Source organism: Sus scrofa, chromosome 1 (assembly GCF_000003025.6).
Source record: "Sus scrofa isolate TJ Tabasco breed Duroc chromosome 1, Sscrofa11.1, whole genome shotgun sequence".
In the NCBI taxonomy this organism is placed as follows: Eukaryota; Metazoa; Chordata; class Mammalia; order Artiodactyla; family Suidae; genus Sus; species Sus scrofa.
Window position 1 is genome coordinate 119,722,214 of NC_010443.5, and position 24,450 is coordinate 119,746,663.

The window sequence follows — 24,450 nt, forward strand, 5'->3', positions numbered from 1 at the left end:
GTGAAACTACTCTGTATTATACAATGGTGGATATGTGTCAGTATACATTTGTTCAAACCTACAGTGAGTACAATATTGAGTAAATCCTAGTTAATGCAAATTGGATTTAGGGTGATACTGACATCAGTCAATGTTCACCAGTTATAACAAATGTACTATTCTGGTGGGGGATGCTGATAATATGGGGGGCAGTAGGTAAATCAGAAATCTCTATACCTTCTGTAGAATCTTGCTGTGAACCTAAAATTGCTCTAAAAAATAAAGTCCATTAAAAAAAAAAAAAAAGCTTCAAATCAACAACCTAACTTTACACCTCAAGGAACTAGAAAAAAAAAAAAAAAAAAAAAAAAAAAAGAACTAAACCCAAAGTTATCATCAGAGGGAAGGAAATAATAAAAATTAGAACAGAAATAAATGAAATAGACAATAGAAAAGATAAACAAATTCAATAAATGCTTAGCTAGAATAAGAGAAAGAGAAGGGAATAAACATAAATCAGAAATGAAAGAGGACCATCAAAAAATGGGCAGAAGATCTAAACAGACCGTTCTCCAAAGAAGACATACAGATGGCCGAGAAACACATGAAAAGATGTTCAACATCACTCATCATTAGAAAAATGCAAATCAAAACCACTCTGAGGTACCACCTTACACCAGCCAGAATGGCCATCACCAAAAAGTCTACAAACAATAAGTGCTGGAGAGGGTGTGGAGAAAAAGGAACACTAGTACACTGCCGGTGGGATTGTAAATTGGTGCAACCACTGTGGAAAGCAGTATGGAGATGCCTCAGAAAACTGTGGAAAGCAGTATGGAGATGCCTCAAATAGAACTACCATTTGATCCAGCAATCCCATTCCTGGGCATCTATCCAGAGAAAACCACAACTCGCAAAGACACGTACTCCAATGTTGACTGCAGCACTATTTACAATAGCCAAGACATGGAAACAACCACGACAGAGGAGTGGATCAGAGGTGGTACATATATATACACAATGGAATATTACTCAGCCATTAAAAAGAATGAAATACGGGCAGTCTCAGCAACATGGATGCACCTAGAAATTATCATGCTAAGTGAAGTCAGCCATACAATGAGACACCAACATCAAATGCTTTCACTGACATGTGGAATCTGAAAAAAGGACAGACTGAACTTCTTTGCAGAACAGATGCTTACTCACAGACATTGAAAAACTTATGGTCTCCAGAGGAGACATTTTGGGGGTTGGGGGGATGTGCTTGGGGTGTGGAATGGAAATCCTGTGAAATCAGATTGTTAAGATCATTATACAACTACAGATGTGATAAATTCAAATTCAGTAATAAAAAAAAGTAAAAAAAAAAAGAAATGAAAGAGGAAATTAACTATACTTCAATTTTTAAAAAAAAGAAATGAAGGAGAAATAAAATAGGATCATAAGAGACTATAATGCCAACAACTGTATTCCAACAAACTGGATAACCCAGAAGAAACTGATAAATTTCTAGAAACATGCAACCTACCAAGGGTGAATTGTGAAGAAATGGAGATTGAATCAATCATCAAAAGCCTCCCAAAGAAAAGCCCAGACCAGATGGCTTCACTAGAGAAGTATACCAAACATTTAAAGAAGAATTAACTCCAATCCTTCTCAAACTACTTCAAAAAACTGACTAGGGAATATTTCCAAACTCATTCTATGAGGCCAGCATTCTTGATACCAAAATCAGACAAAGATATAAGAAAACTACAGACCAATATACCTGGTGCATACTGATAGAAAAATCCTAAAAAAAATATATATATATATATATACACACTAGGAAACCAAATCCAATAGTACATTAAAAGAACTATACATTTTGAACAAATGGAATTCCTAGAATATAAAAATGGTTCAACATATGAATATCAATCAGTGAACAGACCACATTGAGATGAAGGATAAAACCCACATGATTATCTCAATTGATACAGAAAAAGCATTTGACAAAATTCAACACCTTTGCATGATTAAAAAAAAACCAAACACTCAACAAAATAAGAACAGAAGGAAATTACTTCAACACAATAAAGGCTATATATAAGAAAATCCACAGCTAACATCATATTCAAGGGTGAAAAACAAAGCTTCTCCTCTAAGGGTTTGCCATTTTAAGGCAACAAATATATATTCACATTCACAACATGTGGCAATCAATGATATTCACTGAAATCAATGAATTCACTGAAAATACATGCATTTTATTATTTTTGTTTGCTTCTTTTTAGGGCCACACCCATGGCACAGAGAAGCAGCTATCAGCCACAGCAACACGGGATCCAAGCAGCATGTGCAACCTACACCAAAACTCAAGGCAACACCAGATCCTTAACCCACTGAGCAAAGCCAGGGATCTAACCTGCATCCTCATGGATACTACTCAGGTTCGTTTGTAACCACTCAGTCTCAACCACTCAGTCTCAATGAAACTCTGAATGGTTTTATTTGGATACGTAAATGAGTAAGCTCTTGAGCAAAAGAGAGATGTATTGTAAAGCAAATACATTTAAAGGAGGATCCTCCAACTGCATAGCTCAAAGCTTCCACATACATCTTACATAATAGTTTTGAAATAAATAAAGCCTTATTCTATTTTAATGTGTGAGGTTAAGAGATTTTGTGTGGAGACAAAGAATCTTTTTCTTTTAAGCCTTTTACCCTAATGTAGCTTAAACTCCAACCTCAATTCAAAGACGCTGAAAAGAAACTAGCTAAGATTCTGCTAGTGATTTTCATTCTAGTGGGTAATTTTCATTACCTGAAGAGTTAAACAGGACCCATATTTGCTGGCCACGTTTTATTTGTCCTTTTTTTTCAAACAGAATAACCAAAGATACAGACAGTATTCAATAAAATAAAATAGATGAAACAAATTCTAAGAGACGGCAATGCCACATGCTACATTTAACCTAATTTTATTCATGCTTGCCTTGGGATGGGGAATAGATCATTCAGTAAAAACATACAGTAAAAACAAAATATGTCTTATCATGTACAACTTTTAAACTACAATAATGATGTACCTTAATTACTTCCATGCACACAAGTCTAACAGTTTTTTTTTTTAAAAATAAACACAATTAAGACTTCTAGGAGCATTTTATATAAAGTAATTCCTAATTTTTCTTTGTAGATAGATCAAGCACCTCCAAAATACAAATTCCTATACACAGTGAGCTCTTTACTTAAAATGAATACTTAAGTAAATTAAGTACGTGGACAGCCTTAGGATAAGCTGACATTATATATTCAGCTAAGTAGGCAACAAACCATAGTGCCAAAAGGAGAAAAGTGTATTTGCAAATAAATTTTAAAAACTAAGTTAACTTTTTATAATTAAATACAGAAAATATACTGATTTTCTAAAATAAATAAGATGTGATGTAGTAACACTTCACTATAAAGAATGCATACCAGAACATTTATAAACGGTGAGTGAATCTTATTAAGAATAGTTTACTACAATAAACGCTGGCTAAATAGAAGTGCATTTGTGAAGCACTATGGGTGGTATATGTTTTGCCACATACTTTTGTTACCTTGAGGTAGATAACACATGTGTACCAAATTCGGCATTCATTTTCAGTTGCTGCTGGTATCATGTGTTTTTAAGAAATGTGTACAGTATGAAAAACTTGAAAATACTCATGAATGAAAAATGTTTTAGGAAAAAAAATAGATATTTCCATGCAATTATGTACAGTCTCACTGTGTAAATTTTCAAGGCAAAATTTTTGTTTCCTGTAAAACAGATCATTGTTCTATGAGAGAATGTTTTTTACTTGTCTTAGTGCATTTCTTCTGTCTCCTCCTGCATTGCATTATTTTGCTCTTTTCTTTATTTTTGTGTGCAAACGACATGCCAGTTAAAATGAAAACCTTCTCACATGTAGAAAAAAAAGTCTGGGTTTTAAAAACCAAGAATAAAATCCTTTCTAAATGACACCATCTGATTCAAGTAAAAAAATGACTAAACACTAGTAATAAAAAAGACAAAACACATTTCATGAAGAATACAAAGAGAAATGTCTGCTGAGTGTTTTTTAGTTCAGATGTTTCAGAATGCTGCTGTATGTTTTATGAGGAATCTGAGGGGAAGATTTCATAGCAGAAGGTGTTAATGTGGCCTGTATTGACTTAAGCGGTGACCCAACTGGACTGTGAAACTGCGGGATGCCTATGGATTCAAGCTGCTTGTTAAAGAGGAACTCCCCACTGTTATTCAGAAATCCTTCCTCATTTTCTCTCTCCCCAAGCTTCCCATCTTCTACCGGCTCAGTTTCTAGCATTTCAGTATCTTCCTTCCTGCTAAAGAACTTGTCCAGGTAACTGGTGTAATTATTTTCCTTTTCAATATGCTCATCCTTCCTTACCTCACAACAAAACTGATTTATGAGAAAACAGTCCTCTCCACCACCCACAAACTGGCTATCCCAAGAAGACTGGTACAAGGCTTCTAACTGAGCTAAATTTGCCTTTCCTTTTTCCTGTTTTTCTCGGCTTACTGACTTCGATATCAAACTTTTCAATTCTAGTTGGGACACTGAGCTATTCAAGTCATTTAATTTGTCAACAACATCAGTAGGCTCATGTTGTGAACTAAGTTGAATAGTTCCTGCAATAAAGGAATCAAAGTCAAATCCCTGATTCTTTTCCCTTTCTTTTTCAGCCAACTGCTGTGATGCTTCCTCTAGGGCTATCTGGGCTTTAACCAATCCATTCTTTTCACATTTTGACTTGCCTTTCTTATCAGATTTTTCTTTGCTTTGTTCTTTCCAATTGGAAAGATCTATAATAAGCTTGGGTTCATAGTAATGATTAACTTCACTCTCTCTCCAAACTAAATTATCTAAATAGGATGATGACCTGGTTTTGTAGTTACAAGTATGGCTACACTCCAGATCACAATATTTGTTTTCATGATGATCTGGGTACTGCCAACAAGGCTCAGTAGAGTAATTGGTATCAAAAGCAGGATCCTCCAAATACTTTTCACGATCTCCATCCAAATATTTTCGAGGATCGACTTGTACTTCTTCTTCGTCAGTGACATCAGACAGAGCTCTTGGGTCAAGCTGAACTTCGTCAATATCAAAGTTGTTATGTATAGGCCAATCATGCTCTGAAAACTGACAATCATGGTACCTGAAAAAAATTAATTCATTAGTGTTAGTCCAGGTACGTGATCTCACTTTCAAACTCACTGCTTACCTTTTAGGTCAAAGCACTGTGCTCGCTGGGTCTATGAAGGGATAATAGGGGTATAAATAATGGGCCTTCCTCCAGGAACTTATAATTTATAAACTTAATGGATAGATACACTCTGTTACTATATAAAGCAATATGAAGCAATAATTACCAATGATTATACAAATTGCAGATAAACATTTGAGTGACTGTTGGATTCCAACAGTTTCAAACTAAGAAAAAAAATACTTTACGACCACAAAATGCAGATCTCTAATCTCAATCAAGAATCTTACCAATTTTCACTCTACTGGTAATAAGGCAAAATAGAAGAAGGCTTGCTTGAACTTATCACCATGAATAGAAAATAAATAAACATGAAAAACCACCCCAACAACTCTCCACACATATGTGCTACTGAATGTGGTATCCTCTTACTGACACATTTCAGCAAGGTGAAGACACTAGGCCAAGTAGAGGCATCTGAGACACACATGAAAAACAGTGGGGGTTGGGCAGGAGGGAACAAGAAATGAGATTAAGAAAATGGTTGGCAGATATGTGTACACATACTCAGAAATACCTCAACATTTTAGGAGTTAGCAAACGAATTTCAACATTAACTACTCTTGTTTCAAAGCAGCATTTAACTTTTCCCATTATGTATATCCTAAGATAAACAATTTAATAACAATTAAATAAATACTTAAATTATATAATGGCTATTCAAAGACAGCAATAAGTTTAGCAGAAACCCAAAGAGACCATTACTAAAATTTTAAGACTTCTGCATTGTCTTATACACAATTTTATTTTATTTATTTTATTATTATTATTTTTTTTGTCTTTTGCCATTTGTTGGGCTGCTCCCGCGGCATATGGAGGTTCCCAGGCTAGGGGTCTAATAGGAGCTGTTGATGCCAGCCTACGCCAAAGCCAGAGCAACTCGGGATCCGAGCTGTGTCTGCGACCTACACCACAGCTCACAGCAACGCCGGATCCTTAACCCACTGAGCAAGGGCAGGGATCGAACCTGCAACCTCATGGTTCCTAGTCGGATTCGTTAACCACTGCGCCACGACAGGAACTCCCTATACACGATTTTAAAATAAAATTTCAATAAACATTATGGTTTATTGAAAATAAAATCTTTCCCTAATTTACAGCCAATTTACCTTTCCCAGTTATAAATGTGACTATGAGTTTCATCCATAAGCAAAATATCATCAACTTCATCTTCAATATGAAAAGGATGACTTGAAATAGGCTCATCCATTGGAAAAGAATAAATGCTCATGTAAGGATGGGAAAGCGCTTCTTCTGCTGTCAACCGATCCATGGGGCTAAAAGTCAAAATTTGTTCCAGGAAATCCAGTGCTGCAAAAGAGAGAAATAAATAACTGTACCAGAGGTCCACCAACCTATAAAGGAAAAAGCAGTTATTACACAATTAAAAGATATGTTAATTTAAGTTTTGTTCAGAAAAATAAAACTAACCAATTTATAGATTTTTAAAGACATGTGCCCTGGAAATTCCTGTTGTGGCTCAGCAGTAACGATCCCAACTAGTATCCATGACGATGCAGGTTTGATCCCTGACCACTCTCAGTGTGTTAAGGATCTGGCGCTGCCATGAGCTGTGGTGTAGGTGGCAAGACACGGCTCAGATCCAGCGCTGCTGTGGCTGTGGCATAGCCCAACAGGTGCAGCTCCGATTCGACCCGTAGTTTGGGAACTTCTATATGCTGCATGTGTGGCCCTTTAAAAAAAAAGTATACAAATTAAAATGTATAGTGTCTAGGTCTTAATATAAAGCCCTTTCCTCCCCTTATCTCAGACAGGTTGCACTAATTTGTTGATGTCTGTTTCACATCAATCACACTACAGCAAATCACAAGTGCACTTGATCATTTTTAGGGCTATAGAGGAGCAACCACAAACCCAATTCTTCCCACTAATTCAGTCTTTTGGGCCTTCCTAAGCTCCTTAGCCAGCTTGAACCACATTGTTACCAGCCCCACACCACCACAAACGTATGCTTTATGATTTTACACCAATCTTCAACTCTGAATGATTTCCACCATCCACTTTCTTTTTTCTAGCCATATAGTACTGATGAAAGTTACATGCAAAATCACATGTGTATCTGTATCTGGCTCACATACTAAGGAATTTCAATTTGGCCTTTGTTACTGCGCAGCAATGTTCCATACCACCTCTTTACATTCACAATCTTTATCCTTCTCAACAGATAAACCCACTTAACATTTATTTCAGTATGGTCTGTCACATGTCTACTCATCCATACTTTCTGTCTCAAAGGAAAGCAAGCTAGCCCTTCACTCAAAAACTAAGCTGCACTCTAGAAAGGACCCTATTCTCAATTCCCAACCTCTCATTAACAAGAAAACAGGTGACATCTTTATAACCATTTATAACTTGACAAAGTGCTTTCACATTCATTATCTCATTCAATCTTCAAATCAGCCAGAAGATGGTAAAGAAACCTAAGGCTCATTGTTATTCATTCCCTTCAGTGACCCAGGGCTGAGGCTCCTTCCTGAGCTACCCCCTTTCCCATTTCTATTATATTACTCTAATCTGGAAGTTATTTCATGATACATATGTCAAGCTGTTCTTGGTTCTCCCACAAAAGTCTTGCACCAGGGCCCATGTGTCTCAAGGCAAGAGATCTTGTAACGCAGAGTTATGGATGGCTGACCCAGCACAATCACTGTTCTCTGAGGGAAATACATCCACCTAAACAGGAAGAATACATTCTAAATCGCTAGCATTTGGCAACAGTAGGTAGTAGGCAGAAACAAAGGGTAACAAACTAGTCAGGCTGAGCTCCCAAATGTATGCAAATATAGAATATTTCCATTTCCTGAAAATTCTATTGGATAGAACTGCTCTAGAAGAAATTGTTCTATTTACTACAATGGTGTTGAAATATGCTATGATATGGAAATAAAGTGGTAAACTATAGAGACAGGGAGGAGAAAGGTAAGCATAGATTGAAATGTAAAAGATTTGGTATTCATCTAAAGACACTAACCAGAGCATGGTTCCTAGCAGTCTTAATGTGTTGATTCATATGTACTTAATTTGCTTTTTGTCTGAAGATCATGAAGAGAATATGAGAAAACATTTTGTATTATTCCTACTAAGAGTTCCCCATTGCCTCAGAAGATACTCTGCCCAAAAATAAAACTCCAGTGTTAATCAGTAAGAAATTGATGTAGAGTATATCTATATAATAAATCTTTAGTTCCAGGAACTTTAAACACTCTGCATTGCACTTGTATGTGAGCACAGTTCTGCCGCTTGTGAAAACCAAGGATCTTTGCCCAATGGTTAATTTAATGCATCTATTATCAAAGACATTCATTTAACAGATTATGAATAAACCTCAGCCAGCAGCCAAATACTCAGGTTGGTTATCAGCTGACTAACTCATGGTTCCCACCCTAATAAAGGTAGGGAAAAGAGGATTTAAATTTAACTAGATTACAAATGCTTAAACATCACTGTTCTCTATTCTATAGTTTGCCACTTTTGGTAAGACCCAGCAATGGTGACAATGACTCCAAAGCCAATCCAGGTTATTTCCAAGCACTATCTCTCAACCTGGCTGAGCAGAGTCATACTGCCAAAGGTTTAAAAACACAGACACATGGCTTGGTCGACACCTCACCTTTGGATTCTGATTTAATAATGCACTTTTTTTTTTTTTTTTTTTTTAAACTGGCTACAACCACAGCATGTGCAAGTTCTCAGGGCAGGAACTGAAACCGAGCCACAGCTGTGGGCAACACTAGATCCTTTAACTCACTGCACTGGGCCAGGCTTCGAACCCACAGCAACTCAAACCACCACAGTTGGATTCTTGACCCACTGCCACACAGCGAGAACACCAATAATCTGCATTTTTTAAAGAGCTCCCAAGGACAATTCTGAGGTACAGTCAAGTGTTATACGACTAATGTTCAGTTATGAACAGGGATGTCCTGAGTGGCTACAAGGTTAGGAATAAGAAAGCCAGCAACATATTGGCTGATTGTGAAAAGTCTAAAAGACGGATTAGAAATGTAGAACTACTGATAAGGAAGCTTGCAAGACTTGCTGAAATTAAATATAATGCCTCGTTTTCATTTTGGCCTTTACTAAGTTCCAAGCATGTCTGAGGAGGAAAAAAAAATGTCCTCATGGTTTTGCCATCCAGTGCCTATTTCTCAAAATACTTGCTAGTTTTCTTCTTTTTGCTTTTTAGGGGCACACATGTGGCATATGGAAGTTCCCAGGCTAGGGGTCTAATTGGAGCTGAAGCTGCTGGCCTACACCACAGCCACAACAATGTGGGATCCGAGATGTATCTACGACCTACGCCACAGCCCACAGAAACACTGGATCCTTAACACACTGAGTGAGGCCAGGGATCAAACTCCTGTCCTCATAGATACTAGTTGGGTTGTTACCGCTAACCTAATAGCACTTGATGATTTAAAACACTTTACTAAACTGCATGTAAATCAATGAAACTGGAACACACCCTCACAAAACTGTGCACAAAAATAAACTCAAAATGGCTTAAAGACTTAAACATAAGACAAGACACTATCAAATTCCTAGAAGAGAACATAGGCAAAACATTCTCAGACATCAACCTTACAAATGTTTTCTTAGGTCAGTCTCCCAAGGCAACAGAAATAAAAGCAAAAATAAACCAATGGGACCTAATCAAAAGGAAACCATAAAAAAAGAAAAAAAAAAAAAAAAAAAAGACAACCTACGGAATGGGAGAAAATAGTTTCAAATGATGCAACTGACAAGGGCTTAATCTCTAAAATAAACAAACAACTTATACAACTCAACAGCAAAAAAACCCAAAAACCCAAATGAAAAATGGGCAAAAGACCTGAGTAGACATTTCTCCAAAGAAGATATACAGATGGCCAACAAGCACATGAAAAAATGTTCAGCATCACTAATTATTGGAGAAATCCAAATCAAAACTATTATCAAAACTACCTCACACCAGTCAGAGAGGCCATTGTTAACAAGTCAACAAATAACAATTACTGGAGGGAGTTCCGGTCATGGCTCAGTGGGACTAGGAACCATGAGGTTGCAGGTTCGATCCCTGGCCTTGCTCAGTGGGTTAAGAATCCAGTGTTGCTGTGAGCTGTGATGTAGGTTGCAGATGCGGCTCGAATCCTGCTTTGCTGTGGCTCTGGCGTAGGCCGGTGGCTACAGCTCTGATTAGACCCCTAGCCTGGGAACCCCCATATGCCATGGGAGCTGACCAAGAAATGACAAAAAGACAAAAAAAAAAAAAATGCTGGAGAGGGTGTGGAGAAAAGGGAACCCTCCTACACTGTTGGTGGGAATGGAAAACAGTATGAAGGCACCTCAGAAAACTTAAATATAGAACTACCACATGACCCAGCAGCAATCCCACTCTTGGGCATATACCTGGACAAAACTTTCCTTGAAAAAGACACATGCGCCCGTATGTTCACTGCAGCAATATTCACAATAGCCAAGACATGGAAACAACTTAAATGTATATTGACAGATCAATGGATTAAGATGTGGTATATATACACAACGGAATACTACTCAGCCATAAAAAAGAACAAAATAATGGCATTTACAGCAACATGGATGGAACTAGAGACTCTCATGCTAAGTGAAGTAAGTCAGAGAGAGAAAGACAAATATCATATGATATAATGAACCTTTCCACGGAAAAGAAACTCATGAACTTGGAGTACAGATTTTTGGTTGCAAGGGCAGAGTGAGTGGGATGGACTGGAAGTTTGGGGTTAGTAGATGAAAACTATTGCATTTGGAGTGGATAAGCAATGAAATCCTGCTGTATAGCACAGGGAACTATATCTAGTCACTTGCAATAGAACATGAGAGGCTAATGTGAAAAAAGAAATGTCATATATATATACACAATTGGGTCACTTTGCTGTACAATGGAAACTGACAGAACACTGTAAATCAACTATAACGGAAAATTTTTAAATCATAAAAATAAATAAATAAATAAATGAAACACTTATAGTGCTAGGAGTTCCTATCGTGGCTCAGCACTAGTGAACCTAACTAGTTAGTATCCATGAGGATGCAGGTTCGATCCCTGGCCTCATTCAGTGGGTTAAGTAAGGATCCAGTGTTGCTGTGAGCTGTGGTGTGGGTCACAGATGCAGCACAGATCTTTCATTGCTGGGGCTGTGGTGTAGGCTGGCAGCTATAGCTCCAATTTGACCCCTAGGTCTGGGAACCTCCATATACTGCAGGTGTGGCCCTAAAAAGACAAAAACAAAAAAACAAAAAAACCCAAAACACTTTGTTATACACCAACCTCAACCACATATAATGATTGGAGTGAGTGATGTGAATAATAGACATATAATTAAGAGAAAGTTTAAAATGTTTAAGAAACTATATTTGAACCTAACCTTATGATACATGAAAGAACTATACAGTCCTGGCATTGATGCAGCTAAATACAATATAATAATTCTTAAAGACACAATACAATCAACTTTTAAGAAAGATATTTTTCAAATCTAATGCTCTTCTTTCAAAAAATGCTATCTTAAACCTATATGGGAAAAGAATCTGAAAAGAATGGAATATGTGTATATGTGTAACTGTATCACTTTGTTGTACAGCAGAAATTATCCTATTATAAATCAACTATACTTCAATAAATCTTTTAAAAAATGGAAAAAAGGTATTACAGATAACTAAAAAAGAATTTTAGACTTTTGAATCTTATTTATACCAATAAAGCCTAAAGAGGAGTTCCCGTTGTGACTCAATGGTTAACGAATCCGACTAGGAACCATGAGGTTGTGGGTTCGATCCCTGGCCTTGCTCAGCAAGATAAGGATCCAGCGTTGCAGTGAGCTGTGGTGTAGGCTGCAGACGCGGCTCGGATCCTGCGTTGCTGTGGCTCTGGTGTAGGCTGGCGGCTACAGCTCTGATTAGACCCCTAGCCTGGGAACCTCCTAGAAAAGGCAAAACGACAAAAAATAAGTAAATAAATGAATAAATAAATAAATAAAGCCTAAAGATACCTATTTTGAGGATAAAATTAATTGCGTTAGTGGCCAAAGGAGTTTTGATTCTCTCCAATTTCCTATTTTCAAGTTTGCATAAACTCTCACATTTAGCACCTAATATTCCTAACACCAATCTGGAAACTTTTATGTAATGAGTTTGCTCACATGAAGTTTTGGTCTCTCCTTCATCTCTTCCTTGCCCTGAAACCTTTTCTTTCCTCCAACTTAATTCCCTCTTGCATATCTAAATCACATTCATGTTCATACTCACACTTACTTATCTTACAACCCTCACAGAAGCCCATTCGAGCTTAGAGAGAGTCAATGATTCAATACGCTCACCTAATGTAGACATCAGAGGGGTAAGCTGAAAAAATAAGTGGAATTATTAGAACCAGGAGAGAGGGGTTCACTTTCTGGAATGTGGAAAATTATTCACAGCAAAGAAACAGATCCCGGCCTAAGTGCCAGGCCAACAAAGGGAAGCGAGAGCTAAAGGTTTAGGTATACCGTAAGTGTTTAAAAGACTATTTGGGAGAATGCTACACATAACTAAGGGTAAAAAGCTAAAGCTCCCTACACAGGTACTGCTTACACACAAACACACCATTACATGACGGTTACTGGAGTCACAATACCTTCTCGACTAATTCCTGGAAGCAGCTGAGTTAAAGGTTTGTGTGGCTCAGTCATATCATTTCTAATGTAAACTGGAATTACGCTGAGAAGCTCCTGACGATCTTCCTCATGCACAACAGGAATAGATTCTAAAATCAGCTGCATCTGTTCAAGTTCATGTGCACCTGAGTGAGATTAAAGAAAAACACCAAATGAACATTAATAAATACATTTCTCAATGTTTACTTATTTGGCAGTAAACATTCTAAAGCTATACAAAGCTAACTTAAATACTGTAATGACCACCAATGGGAAAATGGTTTTAACTGAGTCATTAATCAGATTTCATTGCTTTGAATATCATCAATCTGCTCAAAAAGCACATCTATTTCAATTTCTGATCACTGATATATTTAGTTTTTTATCTGCTTTGTTTCCATAAGAAACTGACTTGAAGTCTGGACTCTTTTTTTTTTTTTTTTTTTGGTCTTTTGTCTTTTTCGGGCCACACCTGCGGCATGTGGAGGTTCCCAGGCTAGGGGTCCAATTGGAGCTGCTGCTGCCAGCCTACGCCAGAGCCACAGCAACGCCAGATCCAAGCCACATCTGTGACCTACACCACAGCTCACAGCAATGCTGGATCCTTAACCCACTGAGCGAGGCCAGGGAATGAACCTGCAACCTGATGGCTCCTAGTCAGATTCATTTCTGCTGAGCCACAACGGGCACTCCTGGACTCATTTTAAGGTGTCAAAAAGTAGTGAAAAAAGCAATGAACTAAGATTCAAAAGACTTGGATTCTAGTCTTAACTGTACCACTAACTCACTATAACTTTGAGAATACTTAACATGGTAATGACTTGATTTCTCTATTAATAAAATAGAGGCTTGGACCAGACTTGTGAAACAAAGTTTTATAGTTATGTGTTGGGCTCACTTAACATTTCAGGACCACTATTAAAGGAATACAAGGGGTAACTTTAGGCTAAATGGGCAACTAATTTTTTAGAAAAAAAATTTGCTTTCCTACTGATTTCTAGAAATTCATTCGACATTCAAATTTCTTCTTGAGAGCCCACCCACTATGAGCAAGGCACTTTAGAATACAGCTGTGAAACAAAACTGACCAAGTTCCTGCCTTCCTGGGGCTCACATCTAGTGGAGGAAAACAGATAATAATTCTGCAAACATTTATGTCAAATGGTGACAAATGCTGTGAAGCAAAACAGAATAAGCTAAGGGGATAGAGAGCACTGCTGGGGGTAGGATTGCTAATTTATACGGGATGACCAAGGAAGGCCTTACTGAGAAGCTGAAAATCAAGGAAGTTAGAAACCACCACACATTCATATGCAGGAAGGAACATCCAGGAAGATGAGAAAAGGCCCAAAGGCCCAGAGAAGACAATGGGCTTGCTGAGTCTAAGAAACAACAATTTGGCAAGTGTAGCTGAAGTAGCTCTGGGGAGTGATTGGAGATGAAGTCAGAGTAGTACCAGAACACAACAAGTCTGCTTTAGCCTAAATTTGATAAGCCATGACAGAGCTTTGAACAGAGAAATGACATGACCTGATTTGTCAGAGAACTACTGCAGCTGCTATGTGGTAACCTGATCACAGACAGCAAGGGTTAAAGCAGAAAAGTTAGTTAGAAGGTCCTGCATTAGACCAGAAGAGGCATAATGGCTTACTGAACTGGGAGGAGGGGTATGGATAGAGATACTATCAAGCAGTTAGATTTGGGACATATTTTGAAGCAAGAGCCCACAAGATCTACACTGAGAGCAGTGAAGGACAATGCCAAGATTTTGGGCCCAGCAACAAGAAGTAAATCTGGTTTACTGAGATAAGGAAGGCAGCAAACAGAAAATATGAAGGAGAACCATCAAGAGTTCAGTTTTAGGTAGGTTAAATTTGAGATGCTAGTAAATCTGAGATACTATAGGTTAAAAATACACACATTTCTCCGCTAACTTGCGGCCTATACTAATACAGACATAGATCTCCCTCATGCTGCTTTTACTAAGTGGTTCACAAACCTACCAAAAAGGCTTCAAATGGGAACCACACTGGATCTTTCAAATTACTTCACAAACAGTTCTCTTTAATTAAATGTTTAAAATTTACAAGGGTTTAAGATAAAATTTGTTTTTGTTTTTTAATTCACCTTAACTCTCACACTTCTTTAGACTCCCTGAGAACACCAAAATGAGCAAAAAAAAAGGCTGTTTCTGAAATATCACAGTAGTCAGGCAACAGGATTGATAGAGGGCAAAGAAAGAATTAGTGAATTTTCAACAACAGCTAAAAACATTTTACCAGGAAGTAACAAACACTGACAGAAACAGGCAACTTATGTATGTATCATTTAACACAAAATAAGCAGCAAATATCATGGACCTACAAAATATGCAATTATATTTAAGAAGTAAGATATATAAAAAAGAACACTAGAACTAAATTTATTAAGTGAACAATTCAGTGAATATACTTTATCAAATTTTTAGATATTGAAAATACCATTTTATTATTTCATTTTAATATTCTAGACTACAATAAATTGCTCTAAATCTTATATAAATCGGAGTTCCCGTCGTGGCGCAGTGGTTAACAAATCCGACTAGGAACCATGAGGTTGCAGGTTCAGTCCCTGCCCTTGCTCAGTGGGTTAACGATCCGGCATTGCCGTGAGCTGTGGTGTAGGTTGCAGACGCGGCTCAGATCCCGCATTGCTGTGGCTCTGGCGTAGGCCAGTGGCTATAGCTCCAATTGGACCCCTAGCCTGGGAACCTCCATATGCCTCAGGAGTGGCCCAAGAAATAGCAAAAAGACCGAAAAAAAAAAAAAAAAAAAAAAAAATCTAATAAAGTGTTGCTGTGTGTGTTTAAAAAAAAATACATCTTATATAAATCTTGCTTCATAGATACATGGAAAATTATTTTTCTCTTTGAAATAAATTTTCCTATATATTTTTAAATTTCTGACCTGCAAAGAGAGTTTTACCAGTCAGCATTTCAGCAAAGATGCAACCTGCAGCCCACATGTCAATGGCTTTAGTATAATTATTAGGAGAAAGTAAAAGACGTGGAGATCTGTACCATTTAGTAACCAATCCTTCAGAAAGATGACCCTGAAAAAGAAACAAAAATACATTTTACATTCTAGCTGAAGAATAGTACATAAAACACGGTTCATAAAGAATCCTAATCTAAAAACAAACTGTAAGAGTTCCCATGGTGGCTCAGTAGTAATGAACCCAATTAGGATCCCTGAGGACGCAGGTTTGATCCCTAGCCTCACTCAGTGGGTTAAGGAGCTGGCGCTACCATGAGCTATGGTGTAAGTCACAGATTCAGCTCGGACCTGGTATTGCTGTGGCTATGGCATAGCCTGGCAGCTGTAGCTCTGATTCAACCCTTAGCCTGGGAACTTCCATGTCCCATGATCCTAAAAAGACAACAACAACAACAACAAAACCCAGAGGCCAGCTCAGAAAACGTTATTAACTTCTTGTACAAAAGCAAGCTATTATCTAAGGCAGAATTACTATGAATCCTTTTGGCTATTCTTATTACCTATTTTATCTTGATGTAAATTTAGATTTCAAACTAAATTAAGTTTGCTAAACAAGTATGATAGAATAGCACTGACTCAAAGGGATAAAAAGGCATAAAAGTTGAAACAGTATGCCCTATTACCTTCAGAAAGAACCACCTCCTGCCCTAAACACATAAGGATGTATCATATTTTTAAATAAGGGAGAATTTAAATTATAATAAATGACCACAAATTTTTAGGAATTTGTATTTAATTAGGACTCAACCCTACTTTCATTTCAAACAGAGGGCGATCACGAATTTTAAAAAGGTACTATGTACAGTTGAATACAATAAACTAAAAATTCTGCCACAGCACACAAAATAAATACAAGTACCTAATCTGATAATCCATTATCAGTTTAAAGGTCTGCCTCAGCTGACTTTCCACGTACCTTATGGGAATAATGGGGATCCATGATCCGTGCAAGACCAAAGTCACCTATCTTCAGCACCAAGTCTTCAGTGTTAATGAAAAGATTAGCTGGTTTGAGATCTCTGTGCAGTACGTTTGCTGAGTGAATATATTTGAGCCCACGTAGCAGCTGATACATGAAAAGCCTGGCATGCTCTTCCAGTAAAGGGCCCTGTTCCAGCACATTAGCCAAGTCTGTCTCCATGTACTCCTGAACAATGTAAACACTGTTCAGTTCGGTAAGAGAGCCCACATCATCTGTTAACTGGCTTCCACTAGGACCAAGAATTTCAAACACCTTCACAATGTTATCATGGTCAAGTCTTCTAATAATTTTAATTTCACGTAGAGCATGTTTGACACTCTGGGGATCAGTAAGGACTATTTTCTTGATGGCTACTCTTTTGTCACAGTCATTGTCTACAGCAGAAAAAACCAAGCCATTGCCTCCACAACCCAATGGTTTTAAGTCCATATACCTAGAGCCCAGATCAAAACCATGAATGTTCATGAGACTTTCAAATTTCTCTGCCATTTTGAAACCCTTACTATTGCCTTTTCCTTTCAATTGTTGAACTTCTGTAAACAAGGAAGAAAACTGGCATCAAAAGGAAAGATCTTTCAAAAAGGGATAAGAAAAATAATTTTGCTTCCACAGCAAGATGGTTTCTTGATGTTCATTGCATATGCCAACCGGGCCCGTTGAGTTCCCCTTAGATTTAAAGCTCAAAAAGCTCTACTCATACTGAGAATTAAAAAGATTGCAGTACTCATAGTTCAAGAAAGGGGCAGCAACTCTGCAGACATTTAAAGAAAACACTCAAGAAACTCAAACGGAATGAAATGACATACTATGTATGCACCTAGATTTACTGTGCTGAAGGATTTAACATTTAACAAAAATGTGAATAAATATGCACACAACAGGCTTCTATGAACATTCTCCTCACAGTGCAGATACATTCAGTGTTGGACTGGTCCTGAGCAGCATCATTCTAAGGTGCTGGTAAGCACTATTTCCGTTTTGCTTCGTTTCTTCCTTTGTTGCTGTATATTTCAACAGGAAGCCCTGGCGGTTGTTTATTAACAGAAGATGTCTTTTGTTAGTGATCAGGTGGCTCCAGCTCACCACAATCACAATCAAAGCTACCGTCCATCTTACTCAGATACAACCTGGAGGATGAGAAAAAGATGGAAGAGTCACCACTGTAGGAAATGCTCTTTTATTCAACTTTGTAAAATGACACAAACTGGGCATTTAGCTATAGGCTACTACTGGTACATTAAACATTTATTTATAGTCACTAAATGGAAAGATCACCCTCAATCAAAAATAGCTATCCATGTTGCAAGCAATTCACATGTTAACTCAGACTCTAGATTCTACCAACACTAGATTTTCTCTCTCTCTCTTTTTTCTTTTTAGAGCCACACCCATCGCATATAGAAGCTCCCAGACTAGGGCTTGAATTGGAGCTGGAGCTGCCAGCCTACACAATAGCCACATTAACTCAGGGTCCGACCCATGTCTGCAATTTACACTGGAGCTCATGGCAATGCCGGATCCTTAAACCACTGAGCAGGGCCAGGGATGGAACCCACCTCTTCTTGGATACTAGTCGGGTTCATTACTGCTGAACCACAATGGGAACTTTTCATACTAGATTCTTTACATTATTTAGATCATTAGGTTGGATAACTTCTTAAATGCCAATGAGCAAAAGAAGGTTCACAGTATTTCTTTACAGAATTCTTTAGAACTTTTTTTTGGCCATGCCCATGACATGTGGAAATTCCCAAGCCAGGAATCAAACCCATGTAACAGCTGCAGCCTGAGCCACTACAGCGGCAATGCTGGATCCTTAACCCACTAAGCCACATGTAAACTCCATGAACTTTTAGAAGTTTTTTTTTCCCTTTAGAAGTTCTGAAGGGTAAAACATTAGTAGCATTTCTCTAAAAATCTAGCAGTACAAATAAAAAATCTGCCAAGGAAGTTCCTCAATTTACAAAGAGTGAATTTAGAGAATAAACCTATAAAGAAAACCTATGAAATGATGTTTAATTTTACTGATAATTAGAAAAATCATATTATTTCATGAGGAAAAACATAATTTCATGAGGAAATTTCATATTGGAAAAACATTGTTAACAGCAAGTTTGCGGAGAAATGTGGAAAAACAGGAACTTATACAATATTGGTGAGAGTTTAAATCAGTAAAAACATCAGAGCAATCTGGCATAAATAAATATATAAGCAGATGAGTAAATAATGCATTATGCCTTAGTAATTTTTCTCCAAGGAAAATTCCCTAGAAAAATGCTTGCAAATGAACAAATGTTTGCTTTTTCTTGTAATGGCAAAATATCAAAAACAACCTAAACTTTCAACAATAATAGAATGAGTTATAGTCACACAGTCAACACTATATAATAGTAAAAATGAATAGAGATGGTTGAAATCACCAAAAACACACTACATTTAAAAAGCAAACTGTAGATAGAAATGTGCCTGCTGAAACCAGTTATATCAGGTAGATAAACATGCAAAATAATGCTATTTTGGAGTGCATATATTCATAGCAAAAGTATAAGAAACATAAGACTGGATAAATAACAAATTTATGATAATTACCTTGAGGAAAGAAGGAAGGATAAGAATCAAGGTGGCGTTACATAGCATGTTTCAACTATATCTTTTATGTGTTATTTCTTTAAAATAATGAAGCATGACGAATTATTATAATCTTATTGAGTTAGGTAGTATGTATATGAAGAGCTCACATTATAGCGGGGGAATACAGGAAGACAAGCAAAACACACATATTAGATAACCAAAAGAGATATGGAAAAATAAAACAGAGAAAGGTGATGGGGAGGGTAGTTAAGAAATACCTCTCTGATAAGGTGTTGCTGGAAGAAAGCTCTGAGGTAGGAAGTAAGGAAATGGGGGGGCCGAGGGATGCTATGTGGGAAAAACTGTTGCAGACCCCAAAACCACTAAGATGAAAGTGTGCATGTCAGGTTTCAGAAGCAACTAAGAGGCCAATGCAGCAGCTCATTTAAATATACAGGCCTATAAGAATATAATACAGCTGACCCTTTAAATGGAAAGTCTTCCTGTTGCTGACTTTTGATCTTAAAGCTGGTATAGATGCATATACAGTTCTATTTTCTGAATAAATCTGAAGGGATTGGAATTAGGACATATTCCTTGTTCAAAGAGCTAATCTTTTAAATGCAAGAAGAAACTGTCATCAGTGTATGAAATAAAGCAGTCCATTCTCAACCTGAAGATGTAACAACAGTCAATCGCCTTCAGGTGTGGCTTAAAACCTGCTAGGACTGAAATACATCACCTGTTTTGCAGTGGCGAAGCTTTGTACCAATACAAGATTCTGAAAAATAACAGTATTTATCTTAATCTGAGAAAATCTTCAATTTTGAGAAATTAAACACAAACATTAAAAATAAGGTATGAAAGGAGTTCCCGTATGGCTCAGCGGGTTAAGAATCCGGAGTTGTCACTGCAGCAGCTCAGGTCACTGCTGTGTCATGAGTTCAATCCCTGACCTGGGAACTTCTGCATGCCATGGGTATGGCCAAAAAAAAAAAAAAAAAGTATAAAAGAGAAACTGAGGATACTAATAACTCAGAGACTAAGTAGATAAATGATCTTTATGGCAACAGTTTTTTTAAAAAGCTGACATTTAATATTCCTGAGTTCTTTTAGTAAATATGAGTGTTTCTTACATCTATTTAACACTGTGAAGAACGTTTATAAAGCATAATGGTTTTCTCTGTTTTACTATGGCAGAGACTGTGTCTTTTGCCTGCAAGTATTTCATCTGCTTCTCAGAAATCAGAAAAAAAAAAAAAAAAAAAAAAAGCAGACTTCTAAAAATTCTGCACCTTATCAGTCTATTTGTAGTAAAACATTTGAAAATTAAATTAAGGTTTGCAAATAATCTTTTGAATTAAAAAAATTACTCTAATGTAGACAATTCCTTAAAGCTCAGTCAAGTTTTAAGTTTTTGATAAATACGCATTTTTATCTCAGTTTAACAGACTTGACATAAGAACAGTAAAACCTCTAAGTACTCTCTTAAAGCTAGTTCACTAATAGAGCAATCACAGTAAAGCACAAATAATGCTTTGCCAAAAATGACACCACTATTATCCAAAAGAATAGCTCAATAGTAGGAACTGCATCCAGATTATGAGAGAGATCTCTACTCAAGACCTTCATCCAATATGTGCTCCCTTTCAATTTTAGTGAGACCAAGAAGCATTACAGACCAGAAACAAATGTTAGCAAGAGAATGCCCTTTCAGAAATTTCAGTGACTGGGGAGCTCCCGTTGTGGCTCAGCAGTTAACAAATCTGACTGTGATCCACGAGGACGCGGGTTCAATCCCTGGCTTCATCCAGTGGGTTGAGGATCTGGCACTGCTGTGGGCTGTGCTGTGGGCAGAGGCAGCTCAGACCTGGCGTTACTGTGGCTGTGGTGTAGGCTGGCAACTGTGGCTCTGATTCAAACCCTGGCCTGAGAGCTTCCATATGCCGAGAGTGCGGCCCTAAAATAAATAAATAAATAAATAAATAAATAAATAAATAAATAAATAAATGATTGGTCAACATTTACAGGGGTAAGGAGTGGGTAAAAATTCATCTTGGGGAAGGCAGGAGTTTGTGCCTAGGCTGAGAGCAGCAGCTGAGAACTGCAGAGTCCTCATTATAGATTCAGAGGATGACTATTTTGAAAGCCTTGAGCAGACCTTACAGAAATATGAGACCAATCTCAAGAGATAAGGTAATATTTATCAATAAAACTGTAATTTCACTAGACAGCAAGTACTGTACAAATAAAAAATTGGGGGAGGGGGAGAAGATCCCACTGTTTACAGTAGTGTTTGTCCAGTGAGTTGCCTCACTGCTCTGTGAGCAGTAGTTTTCAAAGTCTTACAAAATCCGTAAGACCAAAAGCTTTTAACATCTAGGAGCCCACCTTAATGAGTAAGTTGGAGGTCATGTTACACTTCTGCATGATAAAGTAGATACAGGAAATGTCTCCAATTCAGTCCTGCCCTATTCAGCAAGTATTTGCTAATTATATATAATGTATGTGTCAATATACTAAAAACTTGGGATAAAATGGTTAAGTAAAGATAGGCTTGAGCCCTGCCCTCAAGAGTTTATGGTATGGCTAGAGACAAACAATAATAAACTGACAGGAGTTCCCGTCGTGGCACAGTGGTTAACGAATCCGACCAGGAACCATGAGGCTGCGGGTTCGATCCCTGGCCTTGCTCAGTAGTTTAAGGATTGCCGTGAGCTGTGGTGTGGGGTCACAGACGTGGCTCAGATCCCGCGTTGCTGTTGCTCTGGCGTAGGCCAGCGGCTATAGCTCTGATTAGACCCCTAGCCTGGGAACCTCCATATGCAGTGGGAACGGCCCTAGAAAAGGCAAAAAGACAACAACAACAACAACAACAACAATAATAAAAACTGACAACAGGAAAAAGGGGAATGCAGAAGAGACAAGCAGTACAGGATGCTATGAGAGCCTAGACAGTGGGGGACTTGATCTAATTAGAGAGGTCAGGATGGGTGTCTCTGGAAGCCATAAAAAGCCATAAAAAGCCTTCCAGGCTCCCCCTTAGCAATCATGGAAATAGCTTCTTCCTTATCATCTTGACCTTTAAGATAGTTATATTCAAAATCCTGATCTCTACAATCACTTCCATCTTTCACATCCATCTGGGAGATTCTTAGATTGATCAAAGCATGCACATGCACCTCAAGTGGATCAGTAGATTACTGGTCACTGCATCCTCCATCCACATCAACAACCTCTAGACATTTTTTCCACCATCTTTCATGGTTAACTTCACAAAAGCAAAGATCAAGGTTTAGACTCAGGAAAGATCACAGTTCTATATTCCTTCTGCACTTTCTACATACTTCAAGGGAGGATAAGGAAAACTAAGACCGGACAGTAACTTTAAAAAGACTCTTCCCACCACCCTTCCAATTTCTCCTCCTTCAAATATTACCTATTCTTACCAACTTCAATGCTACTGTGTTGCTTGGAGAGAGACGATTAGTTAAGTTTTAATTAGCTGGGTCAATGTTGTTTTGTTTTTAACAATTTGGTAAATAAAATGAAGTGCAGAGAATGATCTATAAAAACAAATTGGTTCTTTGGTCTTCCTTCAGATCCACCAAAATATGGAGAAATAAAAGCTCTGTATGTAGCCCAGGCTGGGTACTAGATTCCAACAATAAAAGGCAGTTCTCTGAAACTGCATTAGTCACACTATCACCTCAAGTTCTCTTTTATTCCCTAAATCTGCCTCCTGTTTTGTCACTTAGCCTACCCCCACACCAAGAAAAATGCAGGTACTCTGAGTCAAGCCCTGGTGTATGAAATAAAATTATAAAATGCATATGAAAGAAATAAAAACATAGAATAACTTCTGCCCCAACTCCACATTCTATAAAAACTGGATTTTCTTTCCTTTCTTATCTTTCCTTTCTTATCCAGGAACAACTTGGCCAGGGTCAGAAAACACAAAGTTTGAGGCAAGGACCTTAAACATAAAGGTTACTTGTCTGGTTTTCTCTTCCAGACTGGTACTTCTCAGGTTAAACGCTGACATGGGTCATCTGGTCACGCTCACCCACAATCCTACCCCCACCCCTTCAACAGCCCTTGCCTATTTTGCTCTTTTCCAGGGTCCAGTAAGTAATCTGAGTTAACTGGTATTCAGCTAGACTCATATCTCCTCAGCCAAAACCCAGTTGCTTTTGGAGAGAAGGGAAAGGTTGAGCTCTACTTATATTCACCTAGGACTGTCTCCTAACCCTGGCACAGAATGGTGTTGTTATAGCAAAGTTACCCTTCCCTAAGATCATGTTCTCAAGCTCTCAACAACACTACTAAGTTTCGAGGGCAGAGAAGGCCAAAGCTACAGCTTAGCTGCTCATGCATATGCATTCCCGGCAAAGCCCTTGCTCCAAATGTAGGGTAACCCTAAGAGTTATGAGGGACTCCTCTCAGGATTTAGATCTCGTTCAAAGTGCAAACTAGTGTCAGTGAATGATCATCTTAGGAACCTGGAGTGGAAAAGAAACCTTTACACTTAAGCATCCAAGCCCAACTGGTTTTGCCTGCTATCAGTAACTACAGAGCTCCAGAGATAAACTTCCAAAGATGGATGATTACACAGTTTTTAACAAAGTATCCTGTTTTGAAAAAACTCCTCTTCTATCCCTGAACCTCTGCCTAAATACATTCTAACATTAGGGACTTCAACCATTTAAAAGGCCATTATAAAATAAATGTCATTTCCTTCCTTCCTTTCCTCCCTCCTTCCTTCCTTCTTTCTTTTTTAAGGGCTGAACCTACTATATACGGAAGTTCCTAGGCTAGGGGTCAAATCAGAGCTGCAGCTGTCAGGCTATACCACAGCAATAGCAACACCAGATCAGAGCCACATCTGTGACCTAAGCCACAGCTT

At 37.8% G+C, this 24,450-nt stretch overlaps 1 protein-coding gene across 6 annotated transcripts in view; it reads right to left on the minus strand.

The window, feature by feature from the left end:
* Window positions 2,813–24,450, minus strand: part of MAPK6 (mitogen-activated protein kinase 6) — a 45,963-nt gene continuing 24,325 nt past the window's right edge. For 5 of the 6 annotated variants that reach the window (XM_021095339.1, XM_005659601.3, XM_005659599.3 and 2 more), the window contains 5 exons: window positions 16,908–18,100; window positions 15,902–16,046; window positions 12,938–13,102; window positions 6,393–6,594; window positions 2,930–5,175 (listed from right to left, as the gene is read on the minus strand). In XM_021095339.1, coding sequence (XP_020950998.1) covers window positions 4,074–5,175; window positions 6,393–6,594; window positions 12,938–13,102; window positions 15,902–16,046; window positions 16,908–17,462 — 2,169 coding nt within the window. In that variant the 5' untranslated portion in view covers window positions 17,463–18,100 and the 3' untranslated portion in view covers window positions 2,930–4,073. Of the gene's footprint in view, window positions 5,176–6,392; window positions 6,595–12,937; window positions 13,103–15,901; window positions 16,047–16,907; window positions 18,101–24,450 lie in introns of all 6 variants that reach the window. The other variant, XM_001925291.5, reaches the window with a different exon arrangement.